We start from the raw sequence: 15636 nt of genomic DNA, 5'->3' as shown, positions 1-15636 counted from the left end.
GACTTAAAATGAATCTAAGTGGAGGTTCTTTCTCGGGGCGTAAGGAATAGCACGCAAAATCGTATATAATGTGATTATTGTATATATTGATTTTTTGAATAAAAAGTATATGTACTTTATTTAGTATTTAATGAGGAGGTTTCTCTTTTTCCTCTAGGAAAAGGATATCCCTTGCCATTTCCTTGCGCTAGCTATCCACTCCTCTTTTCACTTTTTATCATTATTATTTCAATTTCTTTTCCGTTCCAATTCGAATTCCAACTTTGGAATCTATCTTCCTTCTTTGGCTCTCTTTTAGATGATATATTTGGAACTGTATTAAGTTTGACTAATATTTTTTAATATATTTCTTTTATCATATTAATATGAAAAAAATTGCTAACTTATAATATTTCTCATTTCCAAGAGTTAAAATCCGAGATTTCTAATCTGAGAGTGTACTGTTCATGAGAAGGCAAACGAGGAGGATAGGCAGCAAAAGCCTCCTTTGTTGACCAAGAAAGATGCCAATTGTTACTTCCGATAATGGGTAAAACGAAGTAGATAAACTTGGACCGTTAAGACAAAGGGTAAAAATAGTTATAATCAAAAAGAAGTTGGGGTAGTCCTTGGTCCCAAATTTTGTAGGTCATTTGATAGTGTTGCACTTGATTTACTAGACCGCTTGAATATTGTCTATAAGTAGAAGGCCCGTGTTTTCAAGATGCATGGTTAATAATTTTATCTGAATAAATAAATAAATTGGGAGGAAAGTAGCTTTAAAACCAACTGTCTTGTGTTTAACAAAAGGTAGATTGTTGTGGGGTGTGGACCTCAGTTTTTATCATTTGCATTTATTACTACAAATATATTCCCATAGGCTTTTCTTCCTAGCAGTTAATCAAATGACAAATCTCGACATTGAAGTAAAATCCAACGTACATAAATTACTACCGTTTAATTTGTATTTAGGAATATGGTAGAGACCAATGGAGCGTGAGTTTAATGGGTTCAAATGAACCTACCATTTCGACATGGAACATGAATATGTTACAAATATTAAAATAAGCTCTAAACCAAAAAATATAATAGGGTTTAACGGTAAAATTCTAAAACTAAAAGTTAAAACCTGTCAAGTTTAAATATGGAATTTTCATAACAGAAAGGAACATTACTGTGCCCATTTATACGCACGATTCTGAAACACTTCCTCTCTCTGCCATTCTCATTTATATAATGCTAGTAAGTATTAGTATATATGATATAAAAGTTGAGTATATTTTTATTTAATTCTGATTTAGATGAAATATTCATATAGTGTGTAGTGCATCCGAGACAATAAAGTAGTCTAATAGTGTTAAGACATGGCCCCGTTTGGATTGGCTTAAAAAAGTGACTTTTAAGTTAAAGTGCTTAAAAGCATTTTATAAGCGCTGGAACTTGTTTTATAAATAAGCATTTACGTGTTTGGATAAAAGTGCTGAAACTTAAAACAAGCTGATGAAGTGTTTGGGCTGGTAAGCACTTTTTCTTGTTAAAATGACTGAAATATCCTTAAAGTTGTTAACATTGTAAAGAAGATGATGATCATAATATTATATTTTCCGTTCATAGCTTCAAATTCAGGAGTAACACGTAAATTCATTGAATGATTTGATTTTAGAATATAGTTACACCAATTAAAAAAAAAAAGGAAGAATTCAACGACCAAAAAAATTAAATGTTATGGAACCAAAAAAAGAAGCCAAAAGAACAATATTTATAAAATATTGGAATGTATCAAACATTATTTAAAAAACTATTGTTTGCTTCACGTTAAGAACTTCAAGAAATTGACAAATATTGGAGAATGGAAAAAAAAAAATAGTATGTTGTAGGATTTTTACTTAGGGGTAATTTCGGGATTAAGAAAAATTATAAGGGATAAGAATGTAATATCCTTGGTCAAAGCAATATGACTTTTAAGCCAATTTAGAAAAAGTTGGGTTTTCCAACTTATTGATTTTGGCTTTTTTTAAGCCAATTTTTTGGTTGCCAAACACTTCCACAAGTTAAAAACGGCTTAAAAGCTGGTCAATAAGTCCATCAGGCTCATGGTCTTTTTTATGTATGTATCAAACAGGATTTGGAGAAAATTTACCCATTAGGAGGCTTTTGGTTTGCCGTGAATAATTTGGAATAGTAAATGGTTAGTCCTATAAAGTACTAAAAAAATCATATAATTAAGTAGCACTTACATTCAGCTGGAGTCGTAAGATTTACAGATCGCCATTATAATTGTACATTCAGACATTCTAGACATATGGCCATTTAAGAACAAAACACAGAAAGGACCAGTAAAATCCACAGCTACCATACAAATCTTCACATACAGTCCTTTTAATTAGTTCAGTGTGAGAACTTAAACATAAATTTGAGCTATTGCAATAAAAGTAAAAGACTATGGAGGTTTGCTAAAAGTACTATAACATGTTCAAATACACAAAAAAAAATTATACACTGATCCATATTCAGGCCAGTCTAGTTTCACACCTCATATTCGTTATTGTTTGCACCACAAATAGAACCCGAAGCAGTTGAGAGATATTCACCCTTAAAATCAGAATCATATGACACCAGCTCCAGTTTACCATCCAATATACAACCGCAGTATCTCATAAATTATCTGTAGCAACTGACGGGAAATTATCAATGACATAATTGAGTAATCACTAATCAGGCATTGCGATATCAATACATGACCAGTAAAGATCAGGATCAGTCCGCGGATGCCACTGGATCCAATTGCATAATAGGCCATACAAGGGAAGGTATTCGAGAAAGGTATAATAGTAGGTATTATATGATTTATCAAATCGATGCAAATTTGAACTAGTTACAAATAGCTATCCTTCTCATCTAAGGAGAGAATAATGGTCTCCGATCCACAAATAGCTGGAGCATTTTCTCTCATGGTACACAATAAATTTTTTATAGCACAAATAACGAACTGACGGCCTACAATTAGCTTCTACCTGAAATCAAGGAGCGGAACTTCAAAATGTTGATGATTCGCAGGATAAGAAGTGACATGGTTGAGCACATCATCAAAATGTAATGTATAAGAGGACTGCAGAGAATTAAGTATGAAGAGCTGCAACTTTTTGAGACAAATCATCAACTTCCTCGTTTGCCTCTTCAATTGGCTCTTCCTATGAAAACATTATCAATAAGAATAAGTCCTGTCAAATGAGGAAAGTACTACTACAACAAATAAAATAAAATAAAATAAAATAACAAAAAAATCCCACAAGTGGGGTCTTGGGAGGGTAGTCTGTATACAAACCTTACCCCTACCTTACGAAGATAGAGATGTTTCCGGTAGACCCTCGACTCAAGGAACATTGAAACTAAATTAACAAACAATTGCAACAAGTAGGTAATAGGGTAATGAAAGCGAAAAACACGTGTGTTTTTGCTGGTACTAATAACGAACCAGCAATAAGCAAATTCAACAATACAACTAGTTTACTGACAAGCCTAGTAGAGACTCGCGACTATCTGTCAACCTTCAATCCTAATACACGTCCTCCACGCCTTCCTACTGAGGGTCATGCCCTCGGTAAACTGAAGCAGTGACATGTCCTGCTTAATCACCTCACCCCAGTACTTCTTAGGCCGACCCCTACCCTTTCTCAGACCCGCCATGATCAACCTCTCACACCTCCTAACCGGAGCAGCTATATCTCACCTCATCACACGCCCGAACCATCACAGCCTCGATTCCCGCAACTTGTCCTCCACAGGGGCCACTCCCACCATGTCCTGAATAACTTCGTTCCTAATGTTGTCTTTCTTGGTATGTCCACACATCCATCTCAACATCCTCATTTCAACTATACTTTCATTTTCTGGACATGGGACTTCTAGACGGACCAACACTCAACCCCATACAACATAGTTTCTGTAGAACTTGCCTTTAAGTCTTGGGGGCACATTTTTATCACACAAAACCCCAGATGCAAGCCTCCATTTCATCCACCTCGCTCCAATACGGTGAGTAACATCCTCGTCAATCTCCCCGTTGCCTTGTATAAAAGATGATAGAGTAATAGTATAAAAGATGCAAGAACTGGCATTCAATTGGTTTTTGAACCAATTTATTCTCATCACTTGCTTTATTGAGTGTACGGTTATTGCTACTGTCTGCATTTGTACTTTTATTCATTTTTCTATGGAAATACAATCGTCCCTGATGTTGAGACAATCCAAGTGAACATGATTGATTGACTTGTACATCAGCACAGAAATCAATGGAGTTAAGACTGCAACCTCAAAATTATTAGAACTATGATAATAAGCTCTAAAACTAACTGAAGCTGATACAGCATCAACACCTATCATACCAACAATCAGACGAGGAGCAAGGGGAAACAAAAATAAATAAAATAGTAATGAGCAAGAAATCATCAAGAATATTGGTGTTATTAAAAACCAATGAGATTCCCTAGAGCTCAAAAAGCTACAGAGAAGAGAATGTTTGAATTATATAACAAGAGAAAGAAAACATCAGACTCACGGCAATATCCAAAAGGCGAGCAACAAGAGAAGAATAAAAAGAGTACCTCTGTGTTTCTGTTTTTAACTTCCACACACTTAGAAGCACTGATGCTAGCACTTTTCAGCAAGCTACGAGCACTGTTGTTTGCCTGATTACTTCCATTTTGTGTACCGACAATTGAGTTCTCCGATCCCTCAGACTGCCCTGGTGAGCTCTGAAGAGCTGTTGAAACAGTTCGCTTTTCACAATCATTATTTTGGGAAGAGGTGTCATTTTTTGGTGCAGGAACTCGCTCCCTGCAGCGGAGGTATTCCAAAAAGAAAATAAGTTCATATGTTAACTGTATATATGTGAAACCAAACATACATCCTTGACTTTTGAAGTACAATACCAAACTAGCAATCTACTGTAATACTTGAATTTGTACAAGTATGTGGACAAACTAGAGAGTTTAATAGGCACAACATCCTGAAATCACAAAAGATGCTACTCGATTGAAATCACAGGTAAACAAATCCAAAGGTCACCAGTGACCAAAAAAGAGAGGAAATATCCAAACAATAAGAGCTAAATGGTAAGTCGTTGCACAAAATAATGCAAGTAACTCTAAATCTACATCCATATGTAAAAGCACAAAGTATTTTTAAAAAACCTTGGTTTTATTTGATAAACTTTTCAGAGAACTACTTTTCAAATCTGAATGTTTTTTATGTGTAGCACAATAATGCGTGTAGTTTAAATGCAGAGAAAGAACCATATACTCGACCACACACCTAGGCAAGGAAGCATGCTGCCTCTGAAGCGGGGTGCTACGTTCACCTTTACCGTAGTGCTCCTCCAGATGTGCAAATTGTCGCTTGAACCGATCAACACCACTAAATTGACATAAAAGAAAGACCGTGATCAATATTTCCTTGAATAGCAAAACATAATAAATCTTCAGAAATAGAAGCAGATGAAACTTATTAGGCACAATATATTAGCCTAATTATATGAAGTGGGAGTCTGAAAGACGTTAATCGACTATATGTGATAGAGAAAAAATGATAAAGACATGTCTTTGCAAAAGATTAAAAAAAGGATGATCAATAAGATCCAACACAAGACCATGGATCAGACAATCGCTAATCAGAGTGAAAGCCTAGTGAATCAAGGTTCAAATTCAAGCAGAGGCGCCACTAGGTGAGACTTCATCCCATCTGCCTAAGTCTTGGTAGGCAAAGTTACCCGGTGCTTGTGCTAGTAAGAGGAGCAGATCCTAGGCAGATTAGTCGAAGTGCGTGTAAGTTGGCTCGGACTCCAGCATTGTTGAAAAAACTGATATGAATATTCTTTTGCAATCCTCATGTTAAAAGTCTGCAGCAACCCTACTGTCGCAGAAATCCTTCATATACTACAGTATTGCTAGCACAACGATCAGAATAGAGAGGCCTAAGAAATTTGGTTTTAAGCAAATTATTCCCATCTCATTGCTGAAAACTTAATGCCTTTGATTTCCAGAAGATTCCCTGTTGTGTCTGTATCTGTGGGAGGATGGGAGGAGCACAACTTCCAGCACAACCAACTTTTCCAAACTTAAAAGGAAGAAAAAAGCGTATATGTTTTGTGATATTCTTCCATTTTTTGAAGAGTAGTAATTAACACTCTAGATGTACCTTCTATTTGTTGACCACCAGTAAAAGACTAAGAATACCAGTTTTTTTTGCAAAAGAAGCAGAGCAACTTTTAGAAAAGAAAGAACACAAAAATATTAGAACTAGCTTCAGTTAGCAGCTAACCTTGGGTACATAAAGCCACTTGTCTGATCTCCACCACTAAGATACTCCTGAAGCATCTGAGGATGATATTCTAAAATCTGTTTTGCTCAAGACAAGATTAAAGTCAGTCCTTTGAACCATTTCACTAACAAGGTAGCCATTATTATTATACTAAAGAAAGCTGCACCTCGCGATAGATGAGTTCTCTAACATCTTCTTTTGCCAGTTTTCTTTTCTCAAATTCAAACTCAAGCTTTGATATTGGTGGCCTAGATGGTTCATGATCAGCATTTGATAAACCACGGAAATATGGATCCGACAATGCCTAAGAAAAAGGCACAATTAGTGTTTCTAAGTCAATTGGACTTGAGAATTTCCTTTAGCAGATGAAGTAACATTGATTTGTATTCAATCACTACCTCTTCTGCCGATGGCCGATCTTTAGGGTCAAATGCAATCAGTCGTTCAAGTAGCCGTAACGCCAAAGGATCTGCATTTGGAAACTTTTTTTCAAATGGAACTGGTTGTTTCTTCCGCATGCTACTGAGGTATCTTCTTGCCTTTTCATTTCTGATCTGCCAGTTTTGAATTTAAAAAAAAAGTTCATAAAATAAGAAAAATAAAGTGGCATGTAAAAGGTGATGCCATGGAACCTCTCAGCAAAAACTCTTTTTACTTTATCTTTTATTCTCAAATATGTCTACTTGCAAGTAATAAACACATACTTTCGAACAAAAAGCATGCAGAAAAAATCTGGATGATGCTAAAGGAATAGCACAATATCAAAGAAAACCTCAGAAAGAAAAGCATATATTATGACAACTGACCTTTGCAACTGTTTCGGGAGGAGGTGTCCCAAGCAAATCTGTGATTAGGTCTAATTGATGCACCACATTCTTTCCAGGAAATAACGGTTTTCCAGAAAGCAATTCTGCAAATATGCATCCGATGCTCCAAATATCAATAGCAGGAGTATACTGCAAATAGAGAACTCTCAGAGATAGTATGTATCACATGTAAATGAGTCTACAAAGATATGTCAAAAACACAAATAAAGTCTTCACATGTATGATAAAGTTGTTTCATAGTGAAACCACGTCTTTCCAAATATAATTCTTTTATCAAAATTTGACAAGGAACAAATTTTACCCTCCCCGGACGCCACTTGTGGGAAACTAATGGGTTTGTTGTTGTTGTTGTTGATGACAAGGAACGAATCTTTGTCTTTAAAGCGGTATAAACTATAGGTCCCCAAGCCATGTTTCAGTGTAAAATGCAAGAGAATTAGCTTCTTAGCATCTCATCCGTTGCCTATATCCAAGCCAACGCTGGAACCAAACTCAAACTAAACTTGGAAAAGAACTTCTCCGAAGGTTAACCGAACCCGACACATTCATGCTCAGTAAAAGTGTGGTGTGATCTGTGTTAAAATTAAAAGCCCATATGACAACCTATTAGCTCCTGTGAAATAATATTGTTATTACTTTTTTTAGTATTTCACATTTTTTTAGACTTGTGAAATGTTGAAAATTCCAAATTCCTTAGGCAGTTACTTGAGCATTAGCAAAATGCGCCCAGTTTTTCCTATAGCCCCATTGACTTGGTAATTTTCATCGTAAGACTTGAAATTACACCAGTGGTGGATCGACTTCATAGGCTGTGTTCTGTATGATGCACCCACCTGCCTTTAATTCTGTATCAACCTCCGACAAACAGCCAATAAATTAAACCTTTCACTGTTGCAGAACAATTGAGGAGAACAGGCCATACAGCAGGTTCCCCACAGTATTGATGAGCACTACACTAGATTCGAGAGACTGGTACTCATAACAGAAGGTGGAGCATATGCTGTAAGAGGGATACTCTAATCATTGAACCAATTCAAGGAAATTATGCTACTATCTAAGTTCTTGAATTTGAACCGACTTTTTCCAACAAGTAGCTCCATAGCTTATTAACTATCCTTCAACCTATAATGAACCTATGATTCAATACAGCTAGCATAGGGTAATATGAAAAACAGCTAAGATTTTCTGCTAACAAGAAGTTATAGATCTCATAATAATGTGACTTTCCTGAATTACTACTGAGACTCTCCCTTTTTTCCTTCTTTTTTATACTTTTGGTGTTTGCTGCAGTTAATTGTTCAATCGCAGCATTTTCGAGTTGTAATCAATTGAATCTAGTTTGCAGACATTGTTAAAGGCTGCAACGGCGAATAAGTACATGAAGTGTCAGCCACAAATCTTTTATGGTAAGATATTATTACTTTCGCAAGTGTTTTTCCCTCTCCCTAAGGAAATAGAATGACGTATAATCTATGAATCTCAAAGGAAAGCAAAAGACTGGAGGAGCGGAGTATCAAAATAACGGGGAATAATCTTGATCATAATACATTGACACTAAGTGCAAAAGACTGGAGTAAGAAAATAATGGAAAACAATCTTGAACATAATACAATAACACTAAGCCCCGTTTGGCCATAGATTTTGCCAAGTTTTTTCCAAATTTTTTTTGGCAAAACATGTTTGTTTATAGATTTTATCCATGTTTTGGCAGATTTTGAAAACAAAATTTTCAAATCCCAAAACTAGCTCTAGACCTGTTTTTGGCCCAAAATATTACTGTTGAATTTTTTAACAATTTTAAAAATTACCCCAAACTGTTGTATTTTATAAAAAGCCCATCATCTATTATGACCTAAGTTGCGCGGACCCGTCTCGACACGGGACGGGAGCGAGTGCGGGATACGTCCCAGATTTGGTCAACTAACTTCGATACTTTGACCTGAGTCCATCAAGAAATTTGGGGGGAAATTGAGATTTTGATTTCTCAAAATTAAAAATAAAATAAATTTAAGACATGGGAAATAGCATACTTTCAATATTGTAGTACTTTTGTCACATATTTGTTGCTTTGTGTTTCAGAAAAATCAAGAATTCAAGGGGTCGTGTTCTGAGTTCGGACTTCCAGTAGACAGTAGCAGCGATATAGATGGAGTTGGTGGAAGGCCTTAAATGGCTTTCTTTTTCTCTTTATAGCTCTATTTTTTATAATTTTGAATTTTTTAGCGGAATCCCCGCACTCGTATCCGACACTCGGGCCGAGCAACTTAGATTATGACCCAACTAATCCACCAGCTAACTACTATGATTTTCTTTTGGACTGATGGATCTTGTAATATTATTGCAATTTGACGAATTATAGTAGCTAGTAATTGTGTTATTATCAGTTGATATTAAAATATCATGTTATGATTTTAGGATAGTGTATTACAACAACAACAACAACAACTACAACAATTCAGTAAAATCCCAAAAGTAAGGGGTCTGGGGAGGGTAGTGTGTACCTTACCCCTACCCCATGGAGTAGAGAGGCTGTTTCCGATAGACCCTCGGCTTAAAAATAAAAATGATAATGATAGTGTATTATATAGTTCATAATGATAGGATAGTGTATTATGTAGTTCATTATAAAAATGATAATTTTGTGCCAAACTTATCTATGTTCAGGATTTTGGTTTGTGATAATGATAATGATAATGATAATGAATGGCATCGATGAAGGTTCTGCATATAGAGGATTAACAAGTTTGTTTGTCTGGTATTGTAGAGTATTTTTGATAGTTTTATGAACTTATGGGTATAAGTCACATTTCATGTTTTTTCAAAAAAGAAGTGAAACATGTTTTGAAAAATTATGTCCAAACAAATTTTCATCTTCAAATCAAACTTCACCCAAATCAGATTTTTTAAAACAAATTTAGAAATATATGGTCAAACGCTAGCTGAGTGTCATTAACTGTACTCAACATATGTGCCCTGCAATTGTTGCATATACAAAACAAAACGAACTATTAAATTCTGAAAATTAGTGGCCATTGCAGTTGTTGCATACAAAATCAAGAAAAGGAAGGTTAAAACTCAAGCCACTGCCATTGCAGTTGTTGCATATACACAACAAGAATGAACAAAAAAACTTTGGAAGTCAGTGATAAACCGATCTTACCTTAGAGAAAAAGGAGCCACATAGCTCAGGGGCACGATACCATCGAGTTGCAACATAATCCTTTAATACATCGAAAAAGATAAATTTATCAGAAATACCAGTCAAAAAGCCTGTATGAAAAAACAATGGCAGAAAGGAAGCCTTCTGAATTTGAACTTACAGTCCAGAAAATAGCTGATGGCACATCATTGAATGATACACGAGCAAGACCAAAATCACAAATCTTCAACTTACAGTCAGCATTAGCAAGAATATTCTTAGGCTTTAAATCCCGGTGGAAAATATTTGCTGGTAAGGGGGCAAAAAGGGCAGGTTTGGTTATCACAGAGGTAACTTTAACTTCTACTTCTATAGTTAGAGATAGCAAAAGCACGTTTCAAATTATACAAAGAACAAACCTGTATGAATATATTTTAGTCCACGCATAAGCTGGTATAGGAAAAACTGATAATGCTCAGCAGTAAGATCATTATTGGCCTTAATCACCTGATGGAGATCTGATTCCATCAATTCAAAAACAACATAAATATCTTTAAACTCTCTCCGAGAAGGAGGCAACATAATGTGCTTTATTTCTACAATATCTGGATGCCTAAGTAGCCGAAGAAGCTTGATTTCTCTCAAGATTCTTGTAGCATCAGAAACATGATCAAAGACATCATTAATTTTCTTGATTGCAACTCTTTCACCAGTATGAGTATCGACAGCAGATCCCACGACTCCATAGCTGCCTTTTCCAATTACTTCCTGAACTTGGTATCTACTTGCCTCTCCATATTCCGTAAAGAATTCCGTCTCCAACGCATTCTGAATAAGAACATCCCATTAAAAAACAATTCTAATATACATCTGAAAGGTGAAATTAGGTCAGTGCACCAGGCCCGACCTTTTAAGACAGATCATCCACATCAAATTAAACAGTTAATAGTATTCTAGTAAAACAGTAAAATCCAAAAGAAAACAAAAAGGGGGTCCAAGATTCTGTAGGTAAAAGGACAAAAAGGGAAAAAAGAAAAGAAACCTTTTTGAGAGGATCCATAGAAGAATGGGCGGAAATAGGGAAACTAAGCCGTTTGGGTACTTTGATAAGCTTTAGACCTGTAATGTCAAAATCCTCAGTAATGGTAAACTCTTGATTATTATCTTCTGCTCTTTCTTGTAAATGGGTATTATGGGGTTTCTGAAGATCAGTCAAGATCGCATCTTCATTACTATGACGACGTTGAAACCAGCGAAGAACACCATCCACAAATGTACCACCACCCCCCATATACACACTAAACTTTCGTTTTGATTCTTGATTTCTAACCACAAGACCTCAGCATTCCACGCTTTCTCTTCTGTCTCTCTATGCTTTCTCCCGATTCTCCCTCCTCCACTTTTCTCCTCTAACTCTTGTTTTTTTTTGTTTTTTTTTTCTTTTGTAGATAGAAACCAAATACTCACTCCGTTCAATTTTACTTTTGTCATGCATGCTAAAAATAAATTTTTATTTTTTATTTGTCACTTTACGTATATTATAATTTTTTTTTTACTTGTCACTTTACGTATATCAAGAAAAAACCTCACTATATTTATTACTCATTTCAAATTATTTTTTCAAGTCCAATAAAATATGCATCAATTAATATGGGTATCATAATAAATTATGTACTTAATTTATTACGTTTTTTAAGGAGCGTTAAAAACCAAAGTAAAAATAAAAAGTGAGCGGAGAAAGTAAAAAACTATTCTATCCTTTTTAGTACTTTACATGTATAGGCCATATTTGTCCTTTAAAAAGTTCCTTCTTTACAACAAAAAATTTAAAAATATGTTTGTTCATGAAATTTTATAAAATTTTAGAAATTTTTCAAAAATGATCACATTTTCAAAATTTTCAAAACATCTTCCCCCCACACACTCACAAAACTACAATATTTTTCAGGTAAAATACATGTTCAAATATAATTTCAAATAGTACCATTATTCAACTTAACTCCAAATACTATTTTATTTTCCAAAAATTATAATTTTTATGTCCAAACGCGTACATAATCTTTCCTTTTTACTATGATATAAGAAAATTTCTTTTATATTGAAAAATATTTTTAACTTTAATTTTTTAATGACATGATTTACAATTAATTTTGAAACTTTTTATTTTATTCTCAAGTATCGTATCTAATTAAACACTCTCTCGTAAAATGAGATGAAACTAAACCATACTCTCTTCGTCTCATATTATGTGTCGTGTTCCTCTTTTACACGCCCCTTAAGAAATATTAATTTGGAAAGGGATTGGACTATTCTTGTAACGACCCGACTTGTCGTTTTGAACATTTACGCTCCTTCCAACTATTTGAAGTCTTGAATAGGTTCATATGATGTACTATGACATGTATGAATCATCGATTTTATTTTCAGGTATTTCAGAACATGTTCGGAAGAATAAATTCCATGTTGGAAGCCTTAAGTTTAAAGAGTAGACCAAATTTGAATTTTTAGTATTCGACCTCGAATCGAAGTTTTGATGGTTCCATTATGTTCGGATGGTAATTTTGGACTTGGGCGTATGCCCGAATTTGCATTTGGATAAGTCTAGAAGGTTTCGACACTAATTGGCGAAAGTTGGAAATATTAAACAGAAAAGGTGTCTTAATTTGCACAAGACCTACCTTTGAATGGATATAACTACCATAAGGTAAAAATACTTTCCATAAATTTTGCGCTTAGAGTGTAGCCCTTTGAGTCTAGTTTCTAACGCATCAAGTCGTTCGTCATTTTGACATTTCTACTAAAAGTTATGATCAAATTACCAAAGTCAGATCACCTAGTTATTTGGCGGACAGCAAAGTGAGGGTCACTTCGCCAAACCGGGTGCGAATCCTGTCTTCTCTTGCATGCAATGGACAGCGAAGTGAGGGTCACTTCGCCAGACCGGGCGGGTCAGCTCCAGCTCTTTTTAAGCCAATTCGGGGCTCATTTTCCCCATTTCACTTGGACATATTTTGGAGCTCTTCTCCACTCTCTCAAGACCACCAACTCCCCTCTTCTTCAAGGTAAGCAATCTCCATTGTCTTGGTGTGAAATTCCATCATTTCTACACTAGTATTGATGAAATCTACACATAAAATACTTAGATCTTCAAGAAATTTCTTCAAGAACTCAAAGGAGAGTTTTGCAAGATTTCTTCCAAAAGATAATCCTACACCCTTAGACTTATATGTATGGATATATTATAGGAATATGAGTATGATTAAAGTATTAGAACTTATGGTATGGTGATTGGAAGCCATATGTTCCCAATTTAAATACATAACTATTGTAGAGATTGAAAGGTAATTATTTGATGGAATTTTGTTAGTTGGGTGTGGATGGATGGTCATGTATGTGATGTTGGAAGTTATGAATTGTTTAAGAATGATGGTGAGATAAATTATTGGTAAATGGTAGTAGTTGGATAAACTAATTCTATGGTTAAAATATGTAGAGATTCATATCTACTAGGTATTTGATAAAATGCCTAAATGACCTAAAACCTGGAAATTTTACTAATATTGGTCCAATCAAATTATGTTGATGTAGATCGAAGTTGTAAGAGTAGTTGGAGGTTTTAATATCACTAAAGAGCTGAATCAAGAAAACCCGATTTGTAGCGATTCGTTTTGCCGAAGGATTTTCAAGGAAATATTCATTTGGATTCGAGCCATTCGGAGTTGGATAATCGCAGAAAAGGGGTTACCAGTGGATTGAGTTGCTTGAGATAAGTAACACTTCTAAACTTGGTTCTGAGGGTATGAATCCCTGAATTGCGTGTTGTATGAATTGCTTGGAGATGACGCACATGCTAGATAACGGGCGTGTGGGCGTGCATCACAAGAATTGTGACTTAATTGATTCCGTGGAGTTGCATAATTAAATAAATGTCATTATCCGAATAACCTCCACGTGTTAGAGAAATTGAGTTGAGACTCATATTAAAGATCATGTTTAGGCTACACACCGATATATTTTGGGACCCACGTGGGTTGTATTGCTTTTGAACTATTTATTTAAAATATAACTTTGTACTCAGTCACATCTGTCACTTGCATATCATATCTCAGTCTCTGTTGTCATTTATTGATACATCATATCATTATGTCGGGTTGATTTTCGTGTCATTAAGAGCCCGAGAGACTAGAGATTCTGAGTGATATTTATGTTTATTTATTTATGCCTGGATTTGGCTATTATAGTGCTTGGGCTGACGGAGCCCCTCCAGAGTCTGCACCCCCCACAGTGAGCGCAGTTGATATATATATATATATATATATATATATATATATATATATATATATATATACACACACACATATATGTGATGGATCTTACCTAGACATGGATCTTGCCATAGATATATATATTGAGGGATGGATCTTCCCTGGGCATGGATCTTGCCCGAAATATTTATATTGAGGGATGGATTTTTCCTGGGTGTGGATCTTGCCTGAAGCATTTATATTGAAGGATGGATTTTTCCGGACATGGATCTTGTCCGAATCATTGATATTTGGGGATGGATCTTGCCCTGGACTGGATTGGCCTTATACAGTATTGTGTGACTGACTGTCAGTTAATGTGTACATATATATGAGGGGTGGATCTTCCCTGGATTGGATTGGCCATATACAATACTGAGTGATTGAGTATTTTTATATTGTGAGTACACGAAGTTTTCACTAAGATGCATCGCATACAATATGTATATTGGCATGTAGATACAGAGATGTAATATTCCTCATATTGTTCAGAATTGATCATTTTTTTTACTTGTGCTGAGTTTAACTGTTCAACTTGAAAGCATGCCTACATTTATGTACTGTTATTTCTATACTGGACTGTACCTGCTAAGCTCGTCACTACTTTCAGCCCAAAGGTTAGTCTTGTTACTTATTGAGTTGGTTGTACTCATACTGCACTCTGCACCTCATGTGCAGATCCAGGTGCTCCCATATACGGCGGTTGCTAGACTTGGTGATTTATCTGTTGGAGACTATCAAGGTAGTTGCTTGGCGTCCGCAGACCTTGTCTCTCTTCCCTTCAGTTATTGAGTTGTTCTATATTTTTCAGACAGTGTTCTTATCAGTCAAACTATTATTATTATTTAGATGCTCATGTACTCATTGATACCGAGTTTTGGGAGTGTATTTTTTATCAGTATGTGTGAGATTTTTCTATTAAATTTATATATTATATTTTTAAACTTAAAAGAAATTGTGGCTTATTGAGGTTGTCGGCTTGCCTAGTATTGAGATAGGCGCCATCACGACATATGTATTTTGGGTCGTGACAAGTTGGTACAAGAGCCTAGGTTACATAGGTCTAACG

General features: G+C 35.3%; 1 protein-coding gene across 3 annotated transcripts; it reads right to left on the bottom strand.

Annotated features, from left to right (window-relative positions):
- Positions 1-2329: 2329 nt before the first annotated feature.
- Positions 2330-11714, bottom strand: LOC107830166 (mitogen-activated protein kinase 9-like). Of its 3 annotated transcripts, none has more exons than XR_001658088.2 (12): positions 11306-11714; positions 10683-11091; positions 10445-10572; positions 10285-10344; positions 7104-7253; positions 6696-6851; positions 6464-6601; positions 6298-6374; positions 5293-5394; positions 4584-4815; positions 2994-3170; positions 2330-2653 (listed from the first exon to the last, which is right to left on the bottom strand). XR_001658088.2 is itself a non-coding variant. In NM_001326237.1 (11 exons), the coding sequence occupies exons 1-11, from the start codon at positions 11552-11554 to the stop codon at positions 3099-3101; spliced, it is 1773 nt and encodes a 590-aa protein (NP_001313166.1). The 3 variants fall into 3 exon arrangements, 1 of the variants encoding a protein (NP_001313166.1); XR_001658087.2 differs by having other exon boundaries at positions 2330-2644; NM_001326237.1 differs by lacking the exon at positions 2330-2653 and having other exon boundaries at positions 3099-3170; positions 11306-11554.
- Between the last annotated feature and the right edge of the window lie 3922 nt (positions 11715-15636).

Source organism: Nicotiana tabacum, chromosome 15 (assembly GCF_000715075.1).
Source record: "Nicotiana tabacum cultivar K326 chromosome 15, ASM71507v2, whole genome shotgun sequence".
NCBI lineage: Eukaryota > Viridiplantae > Streptophyta > Magnoliopsida > Solanales > Solanaceae > Nicotiana > Nicotiana tabacum.
This window is presented reverse-complemented; position numbering and strand designations above follow the sequence as displayed.